This window comes from Schistocerca piceifrons, chromosome 8 (genome assembly GCF_021461385.2).
Source record: "Schistocerca piceifrons isolate TAMUIC-IGC-003096 chromosome 8, iqSchPice1.1, whole genome shotgun sequence".
NCBI classification, from domain to species: Eukaryota; Metazoa; Arthropoda; class Insecta; order Orthoptera; family Acrididae; genus Schistocerca; species Schistocerca piceifrons.
This window is the reverse complement of record NC_060145.1, coordinates 304,037,939-304,065,660: the sequence shown is the minus strand read 5'-3', so window position 1 is coordinate 304,065,660 and position 27,722 is coordinate 304,037,939. Positions and strand designations below refer to the sequence as shown.

The following is a 27,722-nucleotide window of genomic DNA, read 5'->3' as shown; positions in this document are numbered from 1 at the left end:
CGGCTTGATCAAACTCAGTGAGGTGCTGTTAATTGTGTCTTTGACGCCTTCAAGACATTATTGATTAACATCAAATCACCCCGTCCAATCTCAAAGTTAACTAAAGCTTACGACCGTCACAGTGTGTATTTAAAGGAAACTTGATTTGCACCATCATAGTGGCGCTACTAGCACCATACTTAGGCGAGTGGTGCATTAGACATCATCTTTCAGATCCAGAAACAAGTCTACCAACGTTCCTTTGTCACACAACCCCTTCTTGGTGCTGTGACTCTTTTCTGTTGGTCTGTATTACTCCTTGAAACCTTAAATGAGTTGGACCCAGCTGACGCGTGAATGTGTTCCCTCACTGAGCCTCGACTGTGTGTTCTGTAGATTTCGTCTATAGACTTGACTCGCACAAGTAAAAAATTTAGTTTTAGTTTTTTCCATGTACTTTAGTTGTGATAATCAGTTATAAAGTTTATGTTCACTAAGGATTCATAGGATTCTCTACTGTATCTCCGCTAATAACAAAAAGTCGATAATTGGTATAGTCATTTATTTGTGAAAATTCGTCTTGTATACAACAGGAACATTCTTGTCAAAACGTGCAAATGCACATTGTAGTGAGCAGCTGTGACCCAGAAGGCCTTAGACACCTGCTGCAGAGCGGATCCAGGAGCGCAGGTTCCCGACGTTGGCGTAGACGCCGGGGCTGGCCTCGCAGGGGCTGACCCCCCAGGAGACGATGCCCACCTGCGTGCTGCCGCTGACCAGGGGGCCGCCCGAGTCTCCGCTGCACACGCTCTGGCCCGCGCTGCCGGCGCACACCATGCGGGCCGTCACGGTGTTCACGTTGGCGAAGATGCTCTGGCAGGTGGAGCGCGCCACGATGCTGATGTCCAGCTTCTGCAGGTTGCTCGGGGCCGGGCCGTTCGTGTACGTGGATCCCCAGCCAGTGACGGTCACGGCCAGGCCTCCGGCGGGGTCGTAGCCGTCGGACGGGAGGCTGACGGCCTGGGCGTTCGTACCGAGCAGAGATCCAGACACCTAGAACAGGAGAGGAAGCAATTCTTATTTGTGTCTGAAGGGCACCGATATAATTCTGAGCATGGTACAGGATCTTAATATAGAATTATCCACTGCATGCTTATTTCATTCACAGCTGGAATGATAATGTAGGGTCTGTCTAGAAACACCGGAAATGCGATGCTGATAGCCTATGATCTCTGTCTGATAGTAACGATATAGGCAGCCGATTGACGTGTCTAAAGTCTCTAAAGTCATTGTATTATAGTTGAGCCTATAGAATTCCATCATCTAATATAGTTTTGCTTCTTCAACTAATTTTCATTTACATTAATATCTATTACGGGCTACAGTGGTATTGTCCTAGCAGTGTGCCTCTCAATTCTTCAATTTTTTCAGTAAGCCGTATATGATATGTTTCCCAAATAATGGAAAATTATTGTCAAATAGGTCACAACAGGGAAATACTCCTGATTTGAGCATATTGTACATCGTAATGTAAATGAATTATTTGCCTTGACTGCTTACAATTGCACTTGTTATTTACATTTACTGTTATGCAGTAGTGTTTGGCATTAGAATGAAACGACTCATTCCCTTCACAGCACGTCCAATTCACGTTTAATCAGTTACTGGTAAACTATTGTGTCTGAGTTGCTATTCTCCACCGAAAGTGTCTATGATCTCAACATTTTCCTGGAATAATCCAAGGATATCAGTTACCTGTAGAAATCACCACAGCCATTAAATTTTCTTGGAAATGCTATCCGCGCTATCCAGCAAACTAAGTGCATTCTGAAAGTAAGCTATTCTATCACACTTTCTTCGTGTCTGTCTGAATTTGGTTCACTATATGTTGAACTATTGGCTTCTAGGACAGTCAAGTCAATGACATGTAAGGTGATGCACTATTGTAGAATCCGAATCATGCACTGGGTGCATAGTTGTAGTGTATAGTGTATCAGTCCTTAAAATTTTGCGGTCTCATTATTCCTGAATGCTTTTTACAATTTTTATCCTTAATTATGTATGTCACTGTATCACAGACGCACACAAAACTGGTCATCCCAATCTGCAGAACTCCTTAAAGAAGACATTCTGTAGCGTTTTAAAAGCTTTAAGAAGGGAAACAGTCTTAAAATAGATGTTTTATACTGCCACTAGTGTTACAAACAACACAGTCACCTTCCAACTGTAAGCATAGCACATTTATGTGTTACCAACGTTCGTGCTATTTCATGATCGTGCAAGTACGTTATGGATACAATGTTTCGTAGAGTATTGTTTAATATAGCGTAACACACGTCTTTGAAGTTGTTCATACATGTGAAAAACATAAAGTGCCTGCTGATTTCAACTCTGCAGTAAAACTGCACGTCCCTTTACAACTGACTTCGTCATCTCTCCCTAAATCAGAAGAATAGTAAGGGTTGGGGTTGTGTGGGGGAGGAGACCAGACAGCGAGGTCATCGGTCTCATCGGATTAGGGAAGGACGTCGGCCGTGCCCTTTCAGAGGAACCATCCCGGAGTTGCCTGGAGTGATTTAGGGAAATCACGGGAAACCTAAATCAGGATGGCCGGACGCAGGATTGAACCGTCATCCTCCCAAATGCGAGTCCAGTAAGAATGGTAAGGCATATTCCATCAAAACAGATATTGACAATATTCTAACGTGGTGTTTTGATCACCTTGTGCTTCAGAACGGTTTTACCTTGCACACTTCAAACTTTTTTTTTCCTAATTATATGGGACATGACGTAAAAATAGGCCTTAAGTTCAAGGCCTTAGCGAGTTGCTCACCTGAACGACGGCAACGTCGTAGTCCACCGTGTCGCTGTCGTACGATGCGTGCATGTAGCCAGAGGAGGCCCTCAGTACGGTGCCACCGCTTCCACGAATAGACGACCCGGCTCTGAAAGTCATCAGCAGGAGGCTCATGCCGTCCACACAGTGAGCGGCCGTCAGCGCCCACGTGGAGCTGATGATGGAGGCTCCGCAGATGTGCGAACCGCCATACTGGAAGGACAGCTGCCACGGGTAGTTGGCGATGTTGGCGTTGCTTCCTCCGATGATGCGGCTGTTGCCCCTGCTCCACAGCCTGGTGCGGGCCGGCAAGGCTACGGCAGAGCCGAGCAGACACACGAACAAGAGGGCGAGGCGCTGCATTCTGGAGGCGGTGGCTGCAGGCTGCTGGGGTCGCACCCTATATATACTGTAACACGTGCACAGTCATAAGTAATTGGTAGTCTCTTATCAGACTTCGGGAATTCTCGCTCATTGAGCAAAAGTTAATGGTTCTGTTTTATCGAGCGAGATAAGTTGCTGCACTGGTATTTCCGGAGATGTCGACTCAATCACGTATAAGTAATTAAGATAATTAATTCAAACGGTACATGGTTTTCCTCCAGTTGTCAGTAATCCACTGGTGATTGGTATCTGTGATGCAAGATTAAAGAATTGAAGGTCTGTTCAAAGAAGACTGCACAACAATAGTTGAATACTTGAGAAAATGCATTTTTATCATCAACTGCTTTATTTGACCCATATCTCATCCACTGGGTCGGTCATAGACCATCATCACTGGATGTAAGGCAATACAGATCAGTTAAAACATCTCACTTTCCTTTTAATCTGGTACACCATCAAGATTGTCAGAGAGAAAGCTGCTTTGTTTCAGATATTATTCACTCAGTATTTGTGAATGAGAGCACGTAGCGACTTGCAACAGACTTTACACATAATTTCAAACTACGAAATCTTTTCCTCGCTGACGAGTGCAAAAGATAAAAGCAAAACCTTTTATGCCTCACTACTTTTCCGCTCTTCGTGCAGTAAAAATGTCGTATCAGGCATTTACTACTTTTTAACTAACAACTGGCTCCTCGAAACATTTTGCAGGTTATATGCACATGTATCACTGAATGTACCTGTAATACTACACCATTTTACGACACATATTTGAGGAGATATGATGTCATACACCGACAAACCGCCACATAGTGCATGACATTGAAATTTATTACTTCGTTATTACCAATTCCAGTCGCAACACATGTTGCCGACAGTGTCCACTCATGCCGCTGAATGTACCTAAAAATTTATGTCATTCTACGACACATGGTTCAGTAGATATGACGTCAGAAAAATGAAACAAAAGACCAGACGCTATGAGGTACGGGCGTGGAACACAGTGACGTAATAAATTAATATACAGGGTCCATTGAAACTGACCGGGCCAAATGTCTTACGAAATAAGCATCAAACGAAAGAACTACACAGAACGAAACTCGTCTAGCTGGAAGAGGGAAACCAGATGGCGCTATGGTTGGCCCGCTAGATGGCACTGCCATACGTCAAACGGATATCAACTGCGCTTTTTATATAGGAACCTCCATTTTTATTACATATTCGTGTAGTACGTGAAGAAATATGAATGTTTGATTTGGACCACTTTTTTGGCTTTGTGATAGATGGCGCTGTAATAGTCACAAACGTTTAAGTACGTGATATCACGTAACATCCCGCCAGTGCGGACGGTATATGCTTCGTCATACATTACCAGTGTTAAAATGGGCCGTTTACCAATTGCGGATAAGGTCGATATCGATGTATGGCTATTGTGAACAAAATGCCCAACGGGCGTGTGCTATGTATGCTGCTCGGTATCCTGGACGACATCATCCAAGTGTTCGGAACGTTCGCCGGATAGTTACGTTATTTAAGGAAACAGGAAGTGTTCAGCCACATGTGAAACGTCAACCACGAACTGCAACAAATGATGATGCCCAAGTAGGTGTTTTAGTTGCTGTCGCGGCTAATCCGCATATCAGTAGCAGACAAATTGCGCGAGAATCGGGAATATCAGAAACGTCGGTGTTGAAAATGCTACATCAACATCGATTGCACCTGTACCATATTGCTATGCACCAGGAATTGCATGGCGACGACTTTCAACGTCGTGTACAGTTCTGCCACTGGGCACAAGAGACATTACGGGACGATGACAGATTTTTTTTTTTTTTTTTTTTTTTTGGACGCTTTCTGCCGGCCGCGGTGGTCTCGCGGTTCTAGGCGCGCAGTCCGGAACCGCGCGACTGCTACGGTCGCAGGTTCAAATCCTGCCTCGGGCATGGATGTGTGTGATGTCCTTAAGTTAGTTAGGTTTAAGTAGTTCTAAGTTCTAGGGGACTGATGACCACAGCTGTTAAGTCCCATAGTGCTCAGAGCCATTTGAACCATTTTTTTGCACGCTTTCTATTTAGCGACGATGCGTCATTCATAAACAGCGGTAACGTAAACCATCATAACATGCACTATTGGGCAACGTAAAATCTACGATGGCTGTGACAAGTGGAACATCAATTACCTTGCCGGTTAATGTATGGTGCAGCATTATGGGAGGAAGGATAATCGGCCCCCATTTTATCGATGTGAATCTAAATGGTGCAATGTATGCTGATTTCCTATCTAATGTTCTACCGATGTTACTACAAGATGTTTCACTGCATGACAAAATGGCGATGTACTTCCAACATGATGGATATCCGGCACACAGCTCGCGTGCGGTTGAAGAGGTATTGAATAGCATATTTCATAACAGGTGGATTGGTCGTCGCGCGTTCACCGGATCCTACGTCCCAGGATTTCTTTCTGTGGGGAAAGTTGAAGAATATTTACCATCGTGATCCACCGACAACACCTGACAACATGAGTCAGCGCACTGTCAATGCAAGTGCGAACATTACGGAAGGCGAACTATGAGCTGTTGAGAGGAATGTCGTTACACGCATAGCCAAATGCATTGAGGTTGACGGACATCATTTTGAGCATTTATTGCATTAATGTGGTACTTACAGGTAATCAATCTCTAACAGCATGCGTTCTCAGTAATGGTAAGTTCACAAAAGTATGTATCAAACAGAAACAACCAAAATAAAGTGTTCAAACGTACCTACGTTCTGTATTTTAATTTAAAAAACCAACCTCTTACCATCTGTTCGTCTAAAACTGTGAGCCATGTGTATGTGACTATTACAGCGCCATCTATCACAAAGCAAAAAATGTGGTCCAACTAAAGCATTCACATTTCTTTACGTACTACACGAATATGTAATAAAAAATTAGGGTTCCATTTTTAAAAAACGCCGTTGATAGCCGTTTGACCTATGGCAGCGCCATCTAGCTGGCCAACCATAGCGCCATCTGGTTTCCCACTTCAAGCTAGACAAGTTTCGATCTTTATAGTCTTTTCGTTTGACGCTTATTTCGTGAGATATTTGGCCCAGTCACGATCAATGGACCTCCCTGTATATATAAATTGGTAGCGTACATACCATACGAACAGTTATGGCTTAGAATATAGAGGAAAAGGTATGTCACATGTTGATTAAACTATTAATTAATTTCGTGGAGCACGCCGTGAGTTATCATGAATTAGGTAATTTGGTAGGCTATCGAAGCGTCAGGGCTAGGAATTATAGTGGATAAGTACCCTGAAATGGGCCCAGCTTGCGTTAACAACGTAGACAGGTGGAGCCTTGCACAGGATGGATTGGCATGGAAAGCTGCCGCAGGCGAGTATCCTAACTGATGTTTGCGACATGACGTGACTAGTACATCGTGCAGCTATCTTCATTTATCGCCTTCTTAATTTAATTTGTTGGGTGCAGAGAAGAGATTACACTGCGTTACCTCTTAACGTTAAGAACGCACTGTTCTGCTCAAAAGTATACGAATTACCTGAATTCGGTGTCACCTGATTGCATGCACCCCACATAACGTAAACTATTTTGGAGTTCCTCCATAGTCATTTCGATACTGTCGCTTAACTATTCAGAATGGTAGCTATACAAAAAGTGACCTCTAGAAAACACTGTTCTGTAAGGCAATTAACTCCAGGTGTAAATAAATAGCACAATACTATGAGCATCAGGCGACACCTGAGTAGATCCTTAACCCACATACACTCAAATTTATTACTATAAGGGACATTTCTTTTACCACTCTCATTAGTCTGTGACGTAAATAATGCCCGAATCTCTGACATATCAATTATTCCATAATCCTTACCCAAAAGTGCTTGCGAGTAACTGATTTGCAAGGATATCTGTACTCCCAAATATCTATGATTACCATCTGTTGCTGTCTAAAACGTTTCCGAACCACGTATGAGCCGTTGTTCACTAAGCGAGTGCTTTTGCATCAACTGAATAATGAGCTAAGTACCCATCAAAATCGGAAGTCCTGTCGAAACGTGCCGGCCGGAGTGGCCGAGCGCTTCTAGGCGCTTCAGTCTGGAACCGCGCGACCGCTACGGTCGCAGGTTCGAATCCTGCCTCGGGCATGTTGTGTGTGATGTCCTTAGGTTCTAGGGGACTTATGACCTCAGATGTTAAGTCCCATAGTGCTCAGAGCCATTTGAACCATTGTTTTTTTTTTTAACCTGTCGAAACTTCATCATCAACAACGTATCACTAGTGATTACATTATCTTCATGTTTGCACATTGGTCTGTGTATAGTTCGAAAACCACTTTTTATGCAACACGAGGTTACGCTGAAAGTAAAAATTATAAATATGAACGAGCCTGTGTGAACCGTAAATTTACTTTCAAAATCTTTTCTTAAAGAATTTACTTTATTTACTAGTGATTCATCAGGAACATTAACACATTTAATCACACTAGGTGAGCGTGGAAGTAGTTGTCGGGAACTAACTGATGAAATTACCTTTAACAAATGTGAATTTTATTCCTAAAAGCTTTTTCAAAAACAGATTTAAAATTATAAGCAGAAAAGCACCCACGAAATATCAAGTTCCAATTTAATTTAGAGGCAGAAAGAACAATACTAACAGTATGAGCCTTCGGGCTGAGAACCTTGCCTGCTCCCTTTCAACACGGACGTAGTCATGACCGCTCACAACAACCTCTGAAAGAGTACACTGGTGCAAATCTGCAACACACCAGATTACTTTAAACAAAAAAATTTTTAAGAATTCACACAAACACGTAAACTATGCACCCCGTAGGAGGGATGGAAATGGTACAACACTCAAATCATTTGCACCGAAAGTGAAATTTTTTTAAACGACTCTTACGGTGAAAGGGTGACAACCTTATAACCTAAAATGATTATTTAAATAAAACCAATAAAATGTAGACTTACATGAAATGTACAACATGCTCTACATTACACACATACCACCTCGCAAGATGATAGGCAAGATAATAACATATTTCAAGAATTCGGCCTTTAAGCAATAAATTCGTTAACACCGAATCTGACAAACATGACAGAGGCAGCTATTAACGCATGGCAGATTGACAGGGGCGAGGGGGAGGGTTTACTGAACAACCCGAACCGCAGATTGCTCTTAACGTCCCCAATTCCACAAGGGAAAGACGGACCACCCAATTCACAAATAACCACCTTCCCGCGGGTGGGCATACGGAGAAGAATGGTGGGACGACCCCAAAACAAGCGGCTGGTGACCTCACCAAGAAAACAAATAGATTTAACAAGTAAATGAAACAACATATCTCCAATCACTTAACTTCTAATAAACTGCGATTTATGGCGACGACCTGGCGCAGAACCCCCCAACGCTCTCCCGAACCGTCCGATGCCAGCCGCTTCAACGGATGCAGGAAGGCCTGTCTCACGGCGTCGCCCCGGCCAGCCGGATGTCGTGGTTTCGCTCCTGTTGCCCCCGTGTGAACCGCGAAGCCACTACCCCTTTTTATACGGCGCTGCCCACTGAACTCACGTGGGGACCTCACATGCGCCGACGCTCAAGGCGGACAAGTCATCTCGTGTCTCAGTGCGCGACCGACCAACCGACCGATCCAACCGCCAATGACCGTTGCCCGAGCAGCTCGAGCAGACTGGCGGCGTAACGCGCAGACTCAGATGCAGGAACTCAGCAACGACTGGGCGACCACTAGCTGAATTCTGTTACTGACGGAGTCGCAAGACTCTCATTTTCTGGCTTTAAAGTTTGATCCAAACGACAGACATAATAGCACTCCGACGACAGACAGACACTAAGTGCCGCACTAATGCAAACGAGAGACAGACCAGCAACTGGTGACGCGAGACTGACCTAGCCTCACTCCGACTGACCACCCTGCCGAGCTGATAGCGCCCCTTAAAAGCACGTGAACAGGCAACCTTTCCACTTTCCCACCAGAGGGAGAAACCAAGGCTGCGATTACCACAGCGGCGTCACCGCCAGAAACGGAGGGCGACTGCTTCACAGAACGCACCGCGGCGCACTCTTCAAAACAGCAATTTCTTACCACGGCTCACTGTGCTTATGTTCGAACTTTAAATAGCATGTCGAACTGTTTTCTTCTGCGTAAAGACAGAGGCCCAGTACTAACAAAGTAATAAATTCGTGCCTCACCGAGATCAGATCACGGCCTGATCGTCAATTCTGGCTAGTTTCCGAGGGACGCATTATAATACATTTTCAACCAGTATCAGGTAGAAAACCTGAACTTTAAATTACATGACAAAAATTTCTGTGTTGGATCGGGACAACTGTCGAGAAACTGTTGTCCCTGGTAACAGTCCACGAAAGATGTTAAATATGGTTTCATTTCCAAGCAACAAACATGAAATGACGTGTTGTAGGCGTTGCATGGCAAGTCGAACCCAGCATCTAATCCGAGTGTTATGCAGGTTCAGTCTGATTCCAGATATCGAATTTTCTCAGCAGTAGGGTGCTGCTTGGATCTACAGTGATGAGGAAATTAGTAATTTCTACTTTCCCCAGATTCGAAACCGGCACCTGTCTTCGTTGTTTTCTAAGCAAGAGTGGATACAAAATACATATTTCTATCACCAGAAGCGAGAAGTGCTCTTGTTTACACTATAAGTGACATGACGAAGAGTACAACACATATCGTCGTTGACAACACATCAAAGTATCGTAACTATCGAAATATTTTCCTCATTATCTAGCAGTGACATGTGTGACTCTCTAACGATGTGACGACAATATCTCTTTCTGTCTGGGGGTTGAAACCGTCATATACTGTCATTGTATGCTAGGAGATCTCATGCTAAATCCTGAAATAAATTACGAAAATTTCAGTGTTGAACCAAAATTCCGACCCTAACCAGTGGAGAACTTTCAATGCGTCGAACAAAACAACGAATTGATGGCACTATGTCGTCACGAACAGATCATATCTCGTGAAACCAGAACCAATGTATTTAATATCTCAAGCTGAAATAAATCATAGAATACATGTACCTTATACAGCGGTGGGTTCATTAACTGCAATGAAGGTACTGGTGTAAGAAAGGTTACCGGTCTCTAACGCCTCTGACATGCTCCAACGTAACCTGTAGTCAGTAGCGAAGAGACATCACGTGTTAATCGCTCTAAGTCACATCCAATCTGGAGTAGTAAGTGCGCTATCTAAAGGGACGAAAAGAAATTTGAAGAATTTGAAGTTACACGTCGAATGCCATATCCCGAAGCGAAGAAGCTGTTTGAATCCATACAGCCCCCATTGTTCACTACTTCATTTCCATCAACTGCGAAAGAGCCCGTAGTTAGTCTAACGACACAAACGGAAGTTACAACTGTCACTGCCAACACGTGCTCCTATTGCTGCACATGGCAACAACCTGGCTCTGGTAACACTGCGCTTGCCAGAGATTCAGTTACACAAACTTCTCAGACTGACAATGTGGAGCCACTGGCCACAGCAGCAACTGTCCCACCGGCACTGACTGGTACACTCACTCAGGGATCTTCCCATGATTCAATTTAACAAGGGAAAGCCGCCACAAAGACCAAGTCAAAGTCCAGTAGAACAGTACCTAAAGAACCGGCAGTGGAACTGGTTGCTACTGCTGCTGTTGACGATTTGGCTATGGATGTGGTTCCAATCGTCGACCCACATGGCCCTACTAGTCCACCACCAATTGTAAGTAGGCTGTTTAGGTTTTCTTATTAGTAACGCCACGTAGCGCTCTGTATGAAAAATGACTAGCTGTGCTGTGTGCAGTCTGTGGCTAGTTTGCATTGTTGTCTGCCATTGTAGCGTTGGGCAGTTGGCTGTTAACAGCGCGTAGCGTTGCGCAGTTGGAGGTGAGCCGCCAGCAGTGGTGGATGTGGGGAGAGAGATGGCGGAGTTTTGAAATTTGTAAGACTGGATGTAATGAACTGCTATATATATCATGATTTTTCAACACTATTAAGGTAAATACATTGTTTGTTCTCTATTATTATCTTTCATTTGCTAACTATGCCTATCAGTAGTTAGTGCCTTCCGTAGTTTGAATCTTTTATTTAGCTGGCAGTAGTGGCGCTCGCTGTATTGCAGTAGCTTGAGTAACGAAGATTTTTGTGAGGTAAGTGATTTGTGAAAGGTATAGTTTAATGTTAGTCAGGGCCATTCTTTTGTAGGGATTATTGAAAGGCAGATTGCGTTGCGCTAAAAATATTTTGTGTCAGTATAAGCACAGTCATGTATAATTTTTCTTAGGGGACGTTTCACAATGACCTCGCTTCCCAGTCAAGGTGCAAAGAGAATGGGTAGACAAGCTTTCACAGTAGGTAATAGACATCCTGCAGTGGAATTAAAATGGATTCAGAGTTTTTGTGGATGAACTAAAGTTCCTCACACGGACCAGACCAGTGTGTGCGTGTGTTTATGTTATGGGTGTGTGCGTGCGAGTGTGTGTGTGTTTGTGTGTGTGCGATTCTTCAGGAAATACATTTCAAGGAATCAGATACCCCTATGTTTTGGGGTTATCTTCTATATCAAAAAGATATAGCAGGTAAAATTGTCCAGAAAATGCACGACGGACAAGGACGAATTGCACTGCGCTGTTCATTGCTGCGAAGGTCTGTCATGCGTCTTTGGCAGGAAGAGCGGCTGGGCGTAACGGAAAATAAGTAGCGATCAATAAAAGAGACTGTGAGGCCATGGTACAGCTCCTCCCTACCAGTTAGAACTGATGAGGTCTTTTTAATGCGACTTCGAACGGCACACCGCCTGCTTGTGATGCATGTGGTGAGCTGATTGCAGGTCGCGCATTTTAACCGACCGTAGTTTATATAATGGCAAGATGGTTCAAGCTGGTTTACAGACAGACCCGCCTTCATTTTTAGGTGATAGTGAGCTGAATGTGGCACGTGTTTTGCGATTTTGTGTTTTGTATTCCCTTCTACCTAAGTTCTTAGGCTGAAGCTTTTAGTATGATAGAGAACGACTAGCTGATCCAGTTACTGTTTTTCTGATCCGCCAGACTTCTTTTCTTCACTTGCCTCTTTGTGGCTGTACAGATCAGATATCATTGTCTGTAATGGTCTGCCTCGTTCCATTGTACCGTTCAGGGAAGTCCTGTGTGTTCAAGCAAGTAACAGCACAAGGGAGCGTATGTGGTCTTATGGTTCATTTTAGGCCTCACAGAGTCAGCAAAACGCCGCTGATGACGGCGATGTTGAGCACACTCCAGATGCTGCAAAAACGACAACAATAACAACTGACTTTAGAGACGATGTGCATATTTGCAAAAGCTGCCTTTAGGATGTACTCAGGTCTCCTCACACTATATTCTATGCCGCCGATTCGCACGCTGGCAAGAATTTTCCAATGTTTGCAGCTGTAGTATACGTTACATTAGACCTATAGTCGTCACTTAGAATTTGCATATGGGTGAGAATATTGAGGTCTCCTGCGTTTTGTAAAGATAATTCCACGGCCTACATTCATGATACACGATTTAGTTTTGCTTAGCTACACACCTGAGGTAACTTCATATTTGTCGATGACAGTCACTCACGTTATTGTAACCGCTGATCGAGAAAAAAAATGGCTCTGAGCACTATGGGACTTAACATCGGAGGTCATCAGTCCCCTAGAACTAAGAACTACTTAAACCTAACTAACTTAAGGACATCACACACATCCACGCCCGAGGCAGGATTCGAACCTGCGACCGTAGCGGTCGCGTGGTTCCAGACTGAAGCGCCTAGAACCGCTCGGCCACAACGGCCGGCGCTGATCGAGAGCCCGCGCCATCTGTGTATGTGTTACATATGACATTTTGGTAGTTTATATGCAGCCCTCGTACATTTTTCTGCAGAGTAGCTATGAGGACCTCAAAGGCAATGGCAAACAAGACCACTTACATAGGATCGCACTGAACACGTGAAAGCAATTTGCTAGGTTATCTGACCAATAATGATGATTTTTGGTTCTTCAGAATTCTACCAATGGTTTTGATAAAACCCGGAGAGAATTCAGTGCTGTCTTGGTTTTGAGAAGGTACTGTTGGCTCACATTATCGAAAGCGTTCTCGAAATCAACCGAAATTATAGCGCACTGAAGTCTGAAAACATCTGCCGTCGGTATGAAGACCATATATTGGCAAACAGTTTGGATAATTGACCTGTCGTTACCCACCTTAGTTTGATATGGGCCGGTTACCTTACGCATTATAACTTTTAGTCTTCGGGTAAGAATGCCAGTCATACATTTGTAATCACTGTTCACGAGACTAATTTGTCATAGGTTTTTGTACTGAATGCTGTGCGTGTGTTTCGGATCTAGCACGACAATATCTTACAAAAATTCCTTTGCGATGTTTTTATCAGAAATAATTGATTCATTAGATGCCAAGATCAATTTAGATTATATTTGCGTCTGGAATACCTGGTAAAACTCTGCTGAACGCCGCAAGGCCCGGCGCTTTGTTTTTGGGACTCTGCGAAATTGCGGTTAGTGGATCTGCATCTTCAGTCTCTATTATAAGACCCGAGATGGCACTGTGATAAGCCTGGCTTGAGGATTTTGTAATAGTTCTTCTCGTGCTTCGCAATTAACAGCATTGCCGGACATCAGATGAGCAAGATGGCCGTAGATTTCTTTTTTAATGTCGTTCTTTGTTGTGAGGTCCTCTCAGTTCTTTTAATTTCTGTGATAATTTTTGTGTCTCCTCTTCTGTTTGCACATGACATAAGATGTTGATGTTTCGTCACCTAAAATAGCACCCTGCGTTCTCGCACGCATTTGGAATCCTTCAGTTTTCGCCTCGGAGCGAAAATTATCTGATTCGTCTGATGGCAACATAATCTTCAACGACAGAGGCGTCCAGTTTGTACAGGTCCCGCAGACCCGGCTTTTTTTCTCTACCAGAAATATTTTTTTCCGCGAATATTCGATTAACATTTTCCATAATCGTGGTTTCGCGCATTTAGCCACCAGGTGAAGAAAGAAGTGTACGACTTGAATTTGCATGCATTTCTGCCACGTTTTGTGGAAACGATCACGGCATTCGCCATCTTGCAAGTCTGCAGCGTTGACCTAACAGTAACTTCTAGCGCGGAAAGTACCCTGTATTTCCATATTAATTGTGTATAATAAATTCAGCGTGGTCAGTAAAGCTGGTGCGCCACAGTTACGCTCGCGGGATATTAGTCTTTAAGTTCAAATGGTTCAGATGGCTCTGAGCACTATGGGACTTTACATCTGAGGTCATCAGTCCCCTAGAACTTAGAACTACTTAAACCGAACTAACCTCAGGACTTCACACACATCCATGCCCGAGGCAGGATTCGAACCTGTGACCGTAGCTGTCGCGCGGTTCCAGACTGATGCGCCTAGAACCGCTCTGCCACACCGACCGGCAGTCTTTAAGTTATTAGATACTTATATCCTATCCAAGCAACTTGCCGAACAGTTAGTAATGAATGTAAAACAAGACGCGTCATCGTTATTGTGCTTCCACCTGTCAGCTGCATGGAACTGCTTAATAATGTATTGTAACTCATGAAATAGTGGCTCTGAGCACTATGGGACTTAACATCTATGGTCATCAGTCCCCTAGAACTTAGAACTACTTAAACCTAACTAACCTAAGGACAGCACACAACACCCAGCCATCACGAGGCAGAGAAAATCCCTGACCCCGCCGGGAATCGAACCCGGGAACCCAGGCGTGGAAAGCGAGAACGCTACCACACGACCACGAGATGCCGGCTCTAACTCATCAGACTAGTTACAATTAGCGACTTGATTCTCTGGACGTAGAACACGATTAAAATCATGATGTTATCGTAATGAACTCCGAGGAGGGAGTCAATTACATATTTAAAAAAACTCTGCTCGGTTGCATTGTTTTCTGCTGTCAATGAAGCATGTATACTAATTTCCGGGTGTTGTAGACAGTACAAGCGATCCCTGTACTATCTGTGAGATTGACAGCGAGATTGACTATTATACCCTTTTTCGAGAGTAGCGTTGTCCCCATTTCACTTCCAGTCCTAGTATCAATTACAGCGCTATACCCAAAGATATCGCGTAGTTATTATTCTTTCTCTCAACACTCTTACAAGGGGAGGCCGCCAATTGTGAAATTCAGATTCGATTCATACTGCGCATAATAAAAGCTCATGGCCAGAGGAGTAATGTGGCAAAGCACCAAGATGCACTTCTCAGCCGTTGTCGAGAAAATCGACAGTTAAAAGAAACCGTTGCGGTGAAATACTCTCTACGATTAATGATTTTCCAGAGCGTCCTGGCGCAGCGGTAAGCGCTCGGGTTCGTAATCTGAAGGTCACCGGATCGAATCCCGCGCCATACAACTTTCTTTTATTAGTTTTTTGTAATTCAAATTATATATATATATATATATATATATATATATATATATATATATGAATTGCTTATGCATGTTGGTGAAGGCGGATCGCTCTCCAATTGTACCGCCTCCATTTTTCCGTTTGTTTAACAGGGTGTACCAAAGCTCTCCCGTCCGCACTGATTTTCGACGATGTTATAAGTTGCGCTAGGGACCGCATCTACCTTCTTTCGAAGTTAGCAGGCAACTACGCTGTTATGTGGCGGCTCGTTTCGGCCCATTCAACATCTGTCCTTCAAGTGTAACGAGCGAGTAACGGAGTTTATATTTCATACTTGCCACAGCAAATTTGTGTTCGTGGGATTTCTATTCTAATTCGAACGTTTGACTTACGCTACACGTATTCGTTTCGGAATATCGTTTCTACGTCTTCCGTTAACTATACGTGGTTAACATTATGAAGACAATTAATAACATTTGTGAAATACAACTTTGTTTGCGGAAAACATAATGATGTTCGAAGTCGCCAGTTTTTCCACGACAAAAGACTTTCAACAACTTATTATATGCATAATTGTTGCAACTGATTGCCGGGAATATTATATATATATATATATATATATATATACATATATTACAAAAACAAATACTAAAAAAAAAAGTTTGCATCGCGCGAGATTCGAACCAGCGACCTTCGGATTACGAACCCGAGCGCTTACCGCTGCACCACAACGCTGTGGAAAATTATTAATCGTAGAGAGTATTTCATCGCAACGGTTTCTTTTGACTGTCGATTTTCTCGACAACGGCTGAGAAGTGCATCTTGGTGCTTTGTCACATTACACCTCTGGCCATGAGCTTTTATTATGAGCAGTATGAACCGAATCTGAATTTCACAATTGGCGGCCTCCCCTTGTTAGTAGCGCCAGCACCGATTTTGCAATACGCCGAATCAGCAAGTAGACACTGCATCTTTTAAATGTAATCGTGTTTGCTCAGCAAAACCGTGGCATGTCCCTTGTCCGTAGTTAAAATAACAATATCAGGATCTATTCTGAATGAACGTAAAGCAGCCGCTTCAGCTGTTGTAATGTTACACTTTGAGGAATGTGCATTGGAGTCAGCGACCTTGAAACCTGCGTGTTTTTTCAGATATGTAGACGATACTTTTGTTGTTTGGCCTCATGGTAGTGAGAATTTAAACCGGTTTCTCGAACACCTGAATTCAACCCACCCAAATATCCAGTTCACTATGGAGGTGGAAAGGAATGGATGCCTTCCCTTCCTTGATGTGATGGTCAGAAGGAAGACTGATGGTACGTTGCGACATTCTGTTTATAGGAAGCCTACTCTCACTGACTTGTATCGGCCAGCTGATAGTTGTCACCATCCAACTCAGCGTGAAGGAGTACTTCGTACCTTGGTTCAAAGGACCCACGTTATCTCAGACCCTGAAAGCTTGGCAGCTGAGCTATCACATCTCGAAGTCACCTTTCGTCAGAATGGTTATAGTGAGAGGCAGATGAAACGTGGCGTTGCTCTATCAGCCTTCTGTGCAACGGGTGAGTGACGATAGCAACTAAGTGGCCTGTAAGTCTACGGCCTTTCTGCCTTACGCAGGAAGCATTTCCAACAGTATTACCTTACTTTGCGGATATATGATGTGAAATGTGTTTTTCGACTACCTTCTAAGATTAAGGCCCTGTTGGCGTCCGTAAAAGATGATCTTGGTTTGCGTAAGGCTAGTGTCTATCGTATTCCTTGCAGTTGTGGCACGTCATATAGTGGTCAGACAGTCAGGACTGTGGAAGACCGGTGTATTAAACATAAGCGTCACACACGCTTAAAACAGCCGAGCAAATCCGCTATTGCAGAACATTGCTATGAAACCGGTCATCCTATGGAATACAACAACACGGAGATTCTGGCTTGCACGTCCACCTATTGGGATAGTGTTTTAAGGAAGCTTTGACATCGAAATATCAAGCCACCTTATAAACAGAGATGGTGGATTATGTTTAAATGCTGCCTGGAATCCAGCTCTGTCTCTCATCCAAAAAAACAGAGGGACAGAATTAGTGCTACCTCACCTGTTGATTAACAGTCACTATCGATATTTCTGATGTTGGTTATCTTTGTGTTGACTCTGCGGTTACTTTTTCTGTGTGTGGTATCTTCCTTGTTTCTCCTCTGTGAACCGAGGTATTAAATTCCCTTGCAGAGTGCTTCTTCCTTGCAGTTGTGTCTTGAGAATGGCAGGGTGTGCTCCTGTCGAAATATCGGCTGTGGTCGACGACGTCACCCGGCAGCAAATCCGTAGGTTATTTCAATATCTCTGACTTCCGCATCTTCCGCTGTCTCCTCCGCCCATGTATGAACAACACATTCGCGGTTGTACTGCGGATTTCTGCAGTAGCTTTGTGAGGGGCCACAGTTCTGTTTTGTTTTGCTTCCGCTCGATTGGGGGCACTACCGGCGGTTGGTGTGTGAAGAGAGACAGGCTAAGTCTGCCTACAACATTCTTCCAAACTATCATTTAATTCCTGTTGCGAGCTAACATCCCAAAGGTGTTCGGGCTCACATGCGGTTCCTCTTCGTCGAAATATCTTGGCTCAAACTCGTCTAGGGGTTGAACCGCATTACACGCCCAAAATTAGACACTTGTTACCCTTTGGTTAAATTGTCTGGCTGAAGGCAAATTTGGGAAATACGAAGTTAACATAACATACAATAACAGTAATAATAATACCGGGATCTAAATTAACGCCCCATAAATGAGGTAGGCCACACAGTTGCGATTTGGTTCGGATAATGTTTATTCAGAAAGCAAACTAATAGCGAAAGTGATCGTTTTTAGAGTTACTGTTACACTCGAGCGCATATCCATTCGACACAGTTCGATCATAAACAATCTCATCGCGAAATAAAAGTTCGATACTCCACCTCGTTAACTATGCGAAAAGGTAGAGTTCGCACCAGGTGCGCGGCTGCTCACCGCTAAGAGACTAATCCCGCGATACCACACAATTTTCTGTCATTTCACTTCCTAGCTGCCTTAAGACCGAATGTCTGCTTTCGCGTCTCAATCCGAACTGTACCGTTTGGTGTCTCCAGCCGAACTGTACTCTTTGGTGTCTAGACCAGAACTGTCCACTTTCGCGTCTGCACCAGCACTCCGTCTACCCGTCACCGGCCGCGTTTCCCGCGAGCCGAATATCCTCGCTCAACTGACTATGGTAGTTCCCTTTCCTGAAATCGTCCATCTGACTGGCTACAGCTTATTCTACATTATTATACATTTTTATTTAAATAATCAAAGCTTGACCACTTTCACGTTCTAAATAAAGTAACAATAACATCCATTACACAATAAACGTTAAATTCTTTTGCATAAAACCAATACAATTTCCTTTTTAACTTTGAATGTCACGGCCAGTAGCCTAGCATTAATGTGTTTTCTCATAAATAAAGAACAAAAATAACTGTTATGCACTAAACTTTACATTAAATGCTCTATTACCCAATGGCTCAACAAGGTGTCATGCTGCCATAGTTCAATGTGTTTTATTTGGTGGAAATGATCATCTGATGCTTAACTGAAAATACTGATAATTTAAATTTACTATCTCTTTCAAACAAATAAAGTTACTGAGTTGAAATTTACAGCATTTGTCATTTTAATCATGCGTTTCTATATGAAATGTCGATCGTTAAGATCGACCAAAGAGTTCAGAGTTTAGCATTCAGGTCATTGTTACAAAACTTGTTAATTTCACTTTAACAAAAAATCCTAAATTATTATAGATATGATCAATATTCAAGCTTTATTGGGATCACCATGAAAATTTATGGACGATGGCAGATTAACATTACAATGGCTTCATTCCCTGAATTACTACAGAATTATATGGTTTCCATAAATGTTTCCCTCTATGGCCGATCTTAGGTTTCCCATACTTAACATCCCTACTTATCCCTGGCCACAAAATCCTTCTACCTATGATGTAGGTTCTGGTCTGTCTCACTCGCACACTACAGCGCTTAGGCCTCAATAGACAATAGACACCTGTGAGTTTCCCCATCACGTGGTGAATCTGCGCCCTTTGTGGCACCCGGTCCTGGACGACAGGGTTCGTTCCACAATTCCTGAAGGCTGACTCTTTCGGCCTTATACTTAAATGAGAGCGAAATGCTCGTTAACTCACACTGTGTTACTTGCAGGACCTCTTTACGCATCAGCGGAACAGTTTTCTCAGCAGCTTGATGAACAATCTTTCACCTCTTATTTTTTGTGGGGAAGCAGCTTTTCGGTGAGCTTACAGAATTTTCTGCTGCAATGTGTTGTTAAGATACAGTAACGTTCCAATTTAGCAACACTACTCGGAAGTGGCACGTTCAGGGCTTCATTGGAATATTCAGACGGTTGTGGTGCGGCCTTAACGACCTTCGCTGCTTCGGTAATTTTCTTTGGGTAACCGTTATCAATAGCATTCTCAATTTGAGGAGTGACGAGAATGTGGGCGGAGGGAGGGAGTCCAATGAGAGGCGCAGCATACGTTATCGGGATAGGAGAGACAGCCAGAGGTCTAACAAAAAAATGGCTTTGAGCACTATGGGACTTAGCTTCTGAGCTCATGAGTCCCCTAGAACTTAGAACTACTTAAAACTAACTAACCTAAGGACATCACAAACATCCATGCCCGAGGCAGTATTCGAACCTGCGACCATAGCGGTCGCACGGTTCCAGACTGTAGCGCCTAGAACCGCTCGGCTACCCCGGCCGGCACCTAGGTCGAGCGCCGCTGTATGCAGAGTGATTATAATTAAAAGTTCAACCCGCTGTAAAAATAACACAACTGTTCAGAATGACGTCAAATTGCAACGAATATTATAGGAGAAGGGGGAAAACGTGTGGTGTGGTACAGTTAGTTACGTGAATGACGTCAAATTGCAACGGAATATTATCGGAGAAGGGGGAAAACGTGTTGTGGTACTGTTAGCTACGTAAGCCCAATCACCACATATCGCATCGCATGGGAAAAATCGGTTTTTAACTATAATGAGCCCATAAACCGCATACAAAGCGTCAATCACATCGGTTTTTAATTCTCCTACGGCCAAAAACCGCATAAAAAGCATAACATCAAATCGGTTTATTAATCTCCGTGTGACTGGCGCAAAACATGTTTAATATGCCGCCCACCGTTTTCTGCAACAAGTTAAAATCACGAGACAGCATGTTCAACAACTGATCGAAGTGTTTCTGGGGTAACATTCAGAATGTTTTTCGTAATGCATGCCTTCAGTACAGCTAAGGTTCCAATCGGAACACTGAACACAGCATATTTCAGAGAGCCCCACAGCCAGAAATCATGCGGATTAAGATCACATGATCGGGACGCTAGACTGCAGGGAAATGGCGGCTGATAATTCTAGCATTTCCGAAATGGCGCTTCAGCAGCTGTTTAACTGCATCTGCAATGTGCGGATGTGCACTATCTTGCATAAAAATAATCCCATCCACACATCCACTCTGTTGCAGAGCTAGAATGATGTGTGGTTGCGCAAAAGACATTCATAGCGCTTACCAGTGACGGTACAGGTAACAGGACCGGACGCACCTGCCTCTTCGAGAAAATATGGCCCTAACAAGGGAACCTCCCCATCGCACCCCCCTCAGATTTAGTTATAAGTTGGCTCAGTGGATAGGCCTTGAAAAACTGAACACAGATCGATCGAGAAAACAGGAAGTAGTTGTGTGGAACTATGAAAAAATAAGCAAAATATACAAACTGAGTAGTCCATGAGCAGGATAGGCAACATCCACGGTAGAATGACTCAGGAGCGCCGTGGTCCCGTGGTCAGCGCGAGTAGCTGCGGAACATGAGGTCCTTGGTTCAAGTCTTCCCTCTAGTGAAAAGCTTGATTTTTTATTTTCAGATGATTATCAAAGTTCAGGCACTCACACATACACTTCGCTCTCCAAAATTCCAGGATATGTTCAGATTTGCTTGGACATGTGCTGGATTTGACAGTCTACACACGGTAAAATTTGAAAACGTTAAAAACCTATGTTTTGACAGAGCACAGGGAAAACTGTGCGACTGTGAAACTGTTGCATTCATTTGTTGCAGTTTATGTGATAAACTCTTATGTTTTCATCACTTCTTTGGGGGTGATTATCACATCCACAAGAAAACCTAAATCGGGCAAGGTAGTAGAATCTTTTTACCCATTCGCCAAGTGTACAATTTAGCTGGGTCGACGACACATTCCTGTCATGTGACGCACATGCCGTCACCAATGTAGTATAGAATATATCAGACGTGTTTTCCTGTGGAGGAATCTGTTGACCTATGACCTTACGAGCAAATGTTTTCGGTTCCCACTGGAGAGGCACGTCCTTTCGTCTACTAATCGCACGAATTTGCGGTGCGGTCGCAAAACACAGACACTAAACTTATTACAGTGAACAGAGACGTCAATGAACTAACGGACGGATCATAACTTTGCGAAAATAAAGTAAGTAAAATTTTCACTCTAGGGAAGACTTGAACCAAGGACTTCCTGTTCCGCAGCTACCCACGCTAACCGCGGGACCACGGCACTACTGTACTAACAATCTCCTTGTTGTTGCACATCCTGCGCATGTACTATTCAGGTTATATATTTTGCTTATTTTTTTCACAGTTCCACACAACTTCTTCCTGTTTTCTCGATTGATCTGCGTTCAGTTTTTCAAGGCCTATCCACTGCGCCATATTATTACTAAATCTGATGGGGGTGCGATGGGGAGGTTCCCTTGTAAGATAAATGATGCCGTAAACCCCAACCACACAGTCACATTTTCAGGACGAGGTGGTACTGGTTGATTTGCGTGTGGATCTTCTGTTGCCCATATTCCACAATTCTGTGTATTGACATATTCTGTCAGATGGAAGTGGGCTTTGTCTGTCAACAAAACCTTCCACGGCTAATCGTTGTCCACTTCCGTCGAGCAAGAAATTCTATAGTAAAGGTCTCTCTTGCTGGCCGCTCAATAGGAAACAACTCGTGCAAAACGGACAATTTTGAACGGATAGCTAAGAAGGACGCTTCGTACGATTTTACGCAACGTTCCTACGGGTATATGTCCAATGTTCGGGCAATTCTCCGTGCACTACACGTTTGCACACCACTGCTCATCTCGTCATAGATTGCTGTGGCCACTACTTCCACTGACGTCGAATTCAGGTTGCACAGCAAAAGAACCCGTCTTTACGAATTTACGAATCATATTCTCCAGACCCAGGGCAGTAATCAGACAAACGCCTTTTTTCAAACCCTTCGGTGTCCGAAACTTCTGCAGAGCGGCGTGTGCACAGTCATCATTTTTCTAATACAGGTTTACGAACAGAGTACGTGCGATTCTTCATTGAGGCAGCCATGGCGAACGTCGCGGACGCGAAAGGAGGAAAAGCCGTGTAACCGGCGAACCTATATCAACTTCAATGGGTCGTGCGCATGACAGGTGTTTTCATTTAGGTATTCTGACACATAGAGCGCCATCTATTAATCAAATTTCAAACTATTTTTGTTCTTCTTCTCCCCATTCTCCGATAATATTCCGTTGGAAATTGACGTCATTCTGACCAGTGGTGTTATCTCTACAGCGTTTTGAAAGTTTAATTGCAATCATCCTGCACATTGGGCTCGCACGTGACCCATCGAGCCACGCCCTGCGCACGTTCTAGGCTACCCCTCATACATGACGATAGCTCGGTAGCCTCAAACGCTAATACAAGATGTCTGTAATTCCATTTTAAGTTGTCTAATACTGTTCAACAGTTGGAAACTGGTGCGTGTTCAACCGTTGATTCAGCAATTTTGCCGCACGGGATTAGCCGAGCGGTCTAGGGCGCTGCAGTCATGGACTATACGGCTGGTCCCGGCGGAAGTTCGAGTCCTCCCTCGGGCATGGATGTGTGTGTGTGTGTTTTTCCTTAGGATAATTTAGGTTAAGTAGTGTGTAAGCTTAGGGACTGATGACCTTAGCACTTAAATCCAATAAGATTTCACACACTCAGCACTTTTCCTTAAGACAACACTGCCGCATTTATTTGCTTGCCCGGAAATTCTAACGGTAATTCCAAAATCCTCACCTTCTTATACCAAAACCAGAATGAGTAACACTAACTTCACTAGTGCTTCTGTCAGAATGCATGAACCTGAAGGTTTCTCCATAAGCCTTTTCTTGCTGCAACTTAATTTATTTGTCCCGTACACATTTCGCCTTTTTCTTGCGCTAAGGCGTCTTCAGTGGCATCCATACAGATAAAGTTTTGTTATTTTTAGAATATCAAACACTTCACGTCGCGTTTGTTGTGGAACTAAGTAATTTCTTACAGTCTGCTGGGATCTGCGTTTCCTCTTATCTGGTCTGGAAGTGGCACTACCATTGTATTTCCGAAACATGAACACAATTTTGTTTCCCAAACGTTTTCAGACTATTCACCATGTCTCTTCTTCTTTTTTGTGATGTACTATTATTCTTTTGCCACTTCTTACAGATATTTGTTCGAACATCGTGCTTTTAACAACATAAATATTGTAACTTCATTACGTATTTCATCCTCTTGGTTTGTTTACCCACACGTTGCCAACGTAATGAAGTGTAAGTTCAAAACTAATTTACATTCATGATGTTTATCTCTGTGTGCGTATATTAGAGAGAGAGAAAGAGCGAGCGAGAGAGGGATAGTGGCTCTGAGCACTATGGGACTTAACATCTGTGGTCATCAGTCCCCTAGAACTTAGAACTACTTAAACCTAACTAACCTATGGACATCACACACATCCATGCCCGAGGCAGGATTCGAACCTGCGACCGTAGCGGTCACGCGGTTCCAGGCTGAAGCGCCTTTAACCGCACGGCCACGCCGGCCGGCAGAGGGATAGTGACCTGAACGGTGTGTATAAATACTTTTTATTTTTTTCGTTGTGTGTATGGGTGGGAAGGGGGGGGGAAGGGCGGGTTGGTGGTTTCAGTTGTCGAATGTTGAATACGAATGTGATCGAATTCGAATGTGATAACTGTCAGAGAGTGGTTGAAAGCTTCGGGGGTCAGATGATTTGATTTTTGGTTTCAATGTTCTGTGGAGGACTTCGAGAAAAAGTGAGTGAAAAGGTGTTGGGTGGTATTATTATTATATTAGTCCTCTTTTGGAGCGTTATTCCATTATTGTATCTGTTACTGTAAGCAATGAATTGTTTGGAATGTGTACCTGACCATTCGACAGTGTTTTCCTGTCTGCTTTGGTTTGCTGTATGTGGTAATTTTCTTGCAATACTGATTCTAATTATTATTGAATCTAATTATTGTTGATTCTAATCATGTTCATGTCTTCTTCTCTAGTAGTTGGTTTGTGATTATGTTCTCTTAGGTGTTCTGCACATGTGGAGTGGTTTGTCCCATACTTCCAGGCTCTCAAGGGTTCTTTGTGTCTGACATCAAATGATCTACCTCTTTGTTCTTTCTATCTGCCTTCACAAATGTTACACTGTACTGATATATACCAGCTTTCTGGTATATTTCGCTGTTTTTTTGTCAGTTTTGGGGTATATTTTTGTATAGAACTATGGGTTGTGTATGCATTTTCTAAAGACAGTAAATAATCGAAACATAACAACCATTATAGATCCCACTGAAGATGCCTTACAGTCAGAAAAAGGCCTTTATTTAAAAAACAAGTATTTCTGTGCTTACCGCGGAGGACGGCCACGCAAGCAAACTTTATCACAATGATCGGATTTTACCAATTGTACGTACACAACAGTAACCTCCGTGGACAGATATCAACTAAATCATCACAACCCATCTTCACAAAATCTTCAAGAAAAGATTAAAATGATAGGAGTTCAGTTTAACATAGTTCCAATCAAAAGTGAACTTCAAACTGTATGCTGTATTAAGTTGACTCATACATGCATCTTCTGTTATTCACGAATACGCGAACACCAGAGCGGAAGTCCGCAGTTCGTGATCTACGGGATAGCGTTGCTGCCACTGGATCACGGGGCCCCGAATTCGATTTTCTGTCGGGTTGAGGATTTTCTCTGTCCGCGGATTGGGTGTTTCTGTTGTCCTCATCATTTCGTCATTATCATCATCATCATTATTCGTCACAGTGGCTACGCTGGACTGCGAAAAAAATTGGACTGTGTAAAAATTGCGACATTGTACGGGCGCTGATGACCACGCAATTGAGCGCCCTACAAACCAAACAACATCATCACCCCATCGGAAAGCTGCAATAAGCAATCAGACTTTCACAGGCAAAGAGTGGACTTCCGCTTGTCGCGGTGTTCGGACGTTCTCGCTAGTGCGCTCCGCGTCGCCTTTTTTGTTTACGTTTCGCGAACGAGTGTCTTGCTTCGTACTCTTCGTGCTCTTCCTGGTATTTCCCTATTTGTATCGTCGGTTTTCCTGCATGACCATTTACGTGCAGCGTAACTTACACTGGCTTGTGAATGTTTTCTTCGTTGTGCGTTCTCGGCGGTAGTGCTGTATAGTTCAGCGTAAAATGGCTTATGCCCCTGATACGGGCAGGTCATACTGTTGGCACTAAAAATCTATCACCAAAACGTACCAACAGATGTTCCGTTGCTACCGATGTCCGATAACCATTGTGAGATCCAGCAAAGTGGATTACAGCTGCCGGATACACAGCTTCTCCTACAGCACCACCAACAACAGGATCCACAACATCAACCCACACAGCAGCATCTGCACCAACGCCGTCAACAAACGCAGTTCCAGCTGCAACAAATGGCTCAACAGCAGTAATTTCAACTGTTGCAGCTACAAAAACCGCAACGCCAGCAGCGTCACCACCAACAACAACAGCTGCATCAGGTTTCTCAACAAGTTAGGCACCTCAGCGACCTTTCCAGCTTCGCGCTTGAAACCTGTGTATCTGCTAGTCCCGTAGTAAACTCCTGTGTGTCGACTCACCTCCAGTTCCAGACTGTGATATGTGTCCTCGATGGTGAGTGTTCATCGGAGGTGAGGGTATCACTGCAGTGCCCCAGGGAAGTGTGGCAGGTCCGCTGTTGTTTTCTATCTACATAAATAATATTTTGGATAGGGTGGATAGCAATGTGCGGCTGTTTGCTGATGATGCTCTGATGTACAGGAAGGTGTCGTCGTTGAGTGACTGTAGGAGGATACAAGATGACTTGGACAGAATTTGTGATTGGTGTAAAGAATGGCGGCTAACTCTAAATATAGATAAATGTAAATTAATCCAGATGAATAGGAAAAAGAATCCTGTAATGTTTTAATACTCCAATAATAGTGTAGCGCTTGACACAGTCACGTCGATTAAATATTTGGGCGTAACATTGCAGAGCGATATGAAGTGGGACAAGCATGTAATGGCAGCTGTGGGGTAGGCGGATAGTCGTCTTCGGTTCATTGGTAGAATTTTGGGAAGATGTGGTTCATCTGTAAAGGAGACCGCTTATAAAACACTAATACGACCTATTCTTGAGTACTGCTCGAGCGTTTGGGATCCCTATCAGGTCGGATTGAGGGAGGACATAGAAGCAATTCAGAGGCGGGCTGCTAGATTTGTTACTCGTAGGTTTGATCATCACGCGAGTGTTACGGAAATGCTTCAGGAACTCGGGTGGAACTCGCTAGAGGAAAGGAGGCGTTCTTTTCGTGAATCACTATTGAGGAAATTTAGAGAACCAGCATTTGAGGCTGACTGCAGAATAATTTTACTACCGCCAACTTACATTTCGCGGAAAGACCACAAAGATAAGATAACAGAGATTAGGGATCGTACAGAGGCATATAGGCAGTCATTTTTCCCTCGTTCTGATTGGGAGTGGAACAGGGAGAGGAGATGCTAGTTGTGGTGCGAGGTACCCTCCGCCACACACCGTATGGTGGATTGCGGAGTATGTATGTAGATGTAGATGAGTTACTGGGTTCGAATTCCCCCCTCCCCCATCTGGTAATGGTAGAGCGCACAGCATATATTCTGTCGCAATTATCCAACGATACACTAAGAAATATCATTCACATCCTGAGCAAATGGTGCCGATTCCAGTCTGTCT

General features: G+C 43.7%; 1 protein-coding gene across 1 annotated transcript; it reads right to left on the bottom strand.

Moving 5' to 3' along the window:
• Nucleotides 1–633: 633 nt before the first annotated feature.
• LOC124712297 (trypsin delta-like) lies at nt 634–26,656 on the bottom strand. The gene is made up of 4 exons (XM_047242590.1): nt 26,611–26,656; nt 26,322–26,457; nt 2,813–3,224; nt 634–1,032 (listed from the first exon to the last, which is right to left on the bottom strand). The coding sequence occupies exons 1-4, from the start codon at nt 26,654–26,656 to the stop codon at nt 634–636; spliced, it is 993 nt and encodes a 330-aa protein (XP_047098546.1).
• Between the last annotated feature and the right edge of the window lie 1,066 nt (nt 26,657–27,722).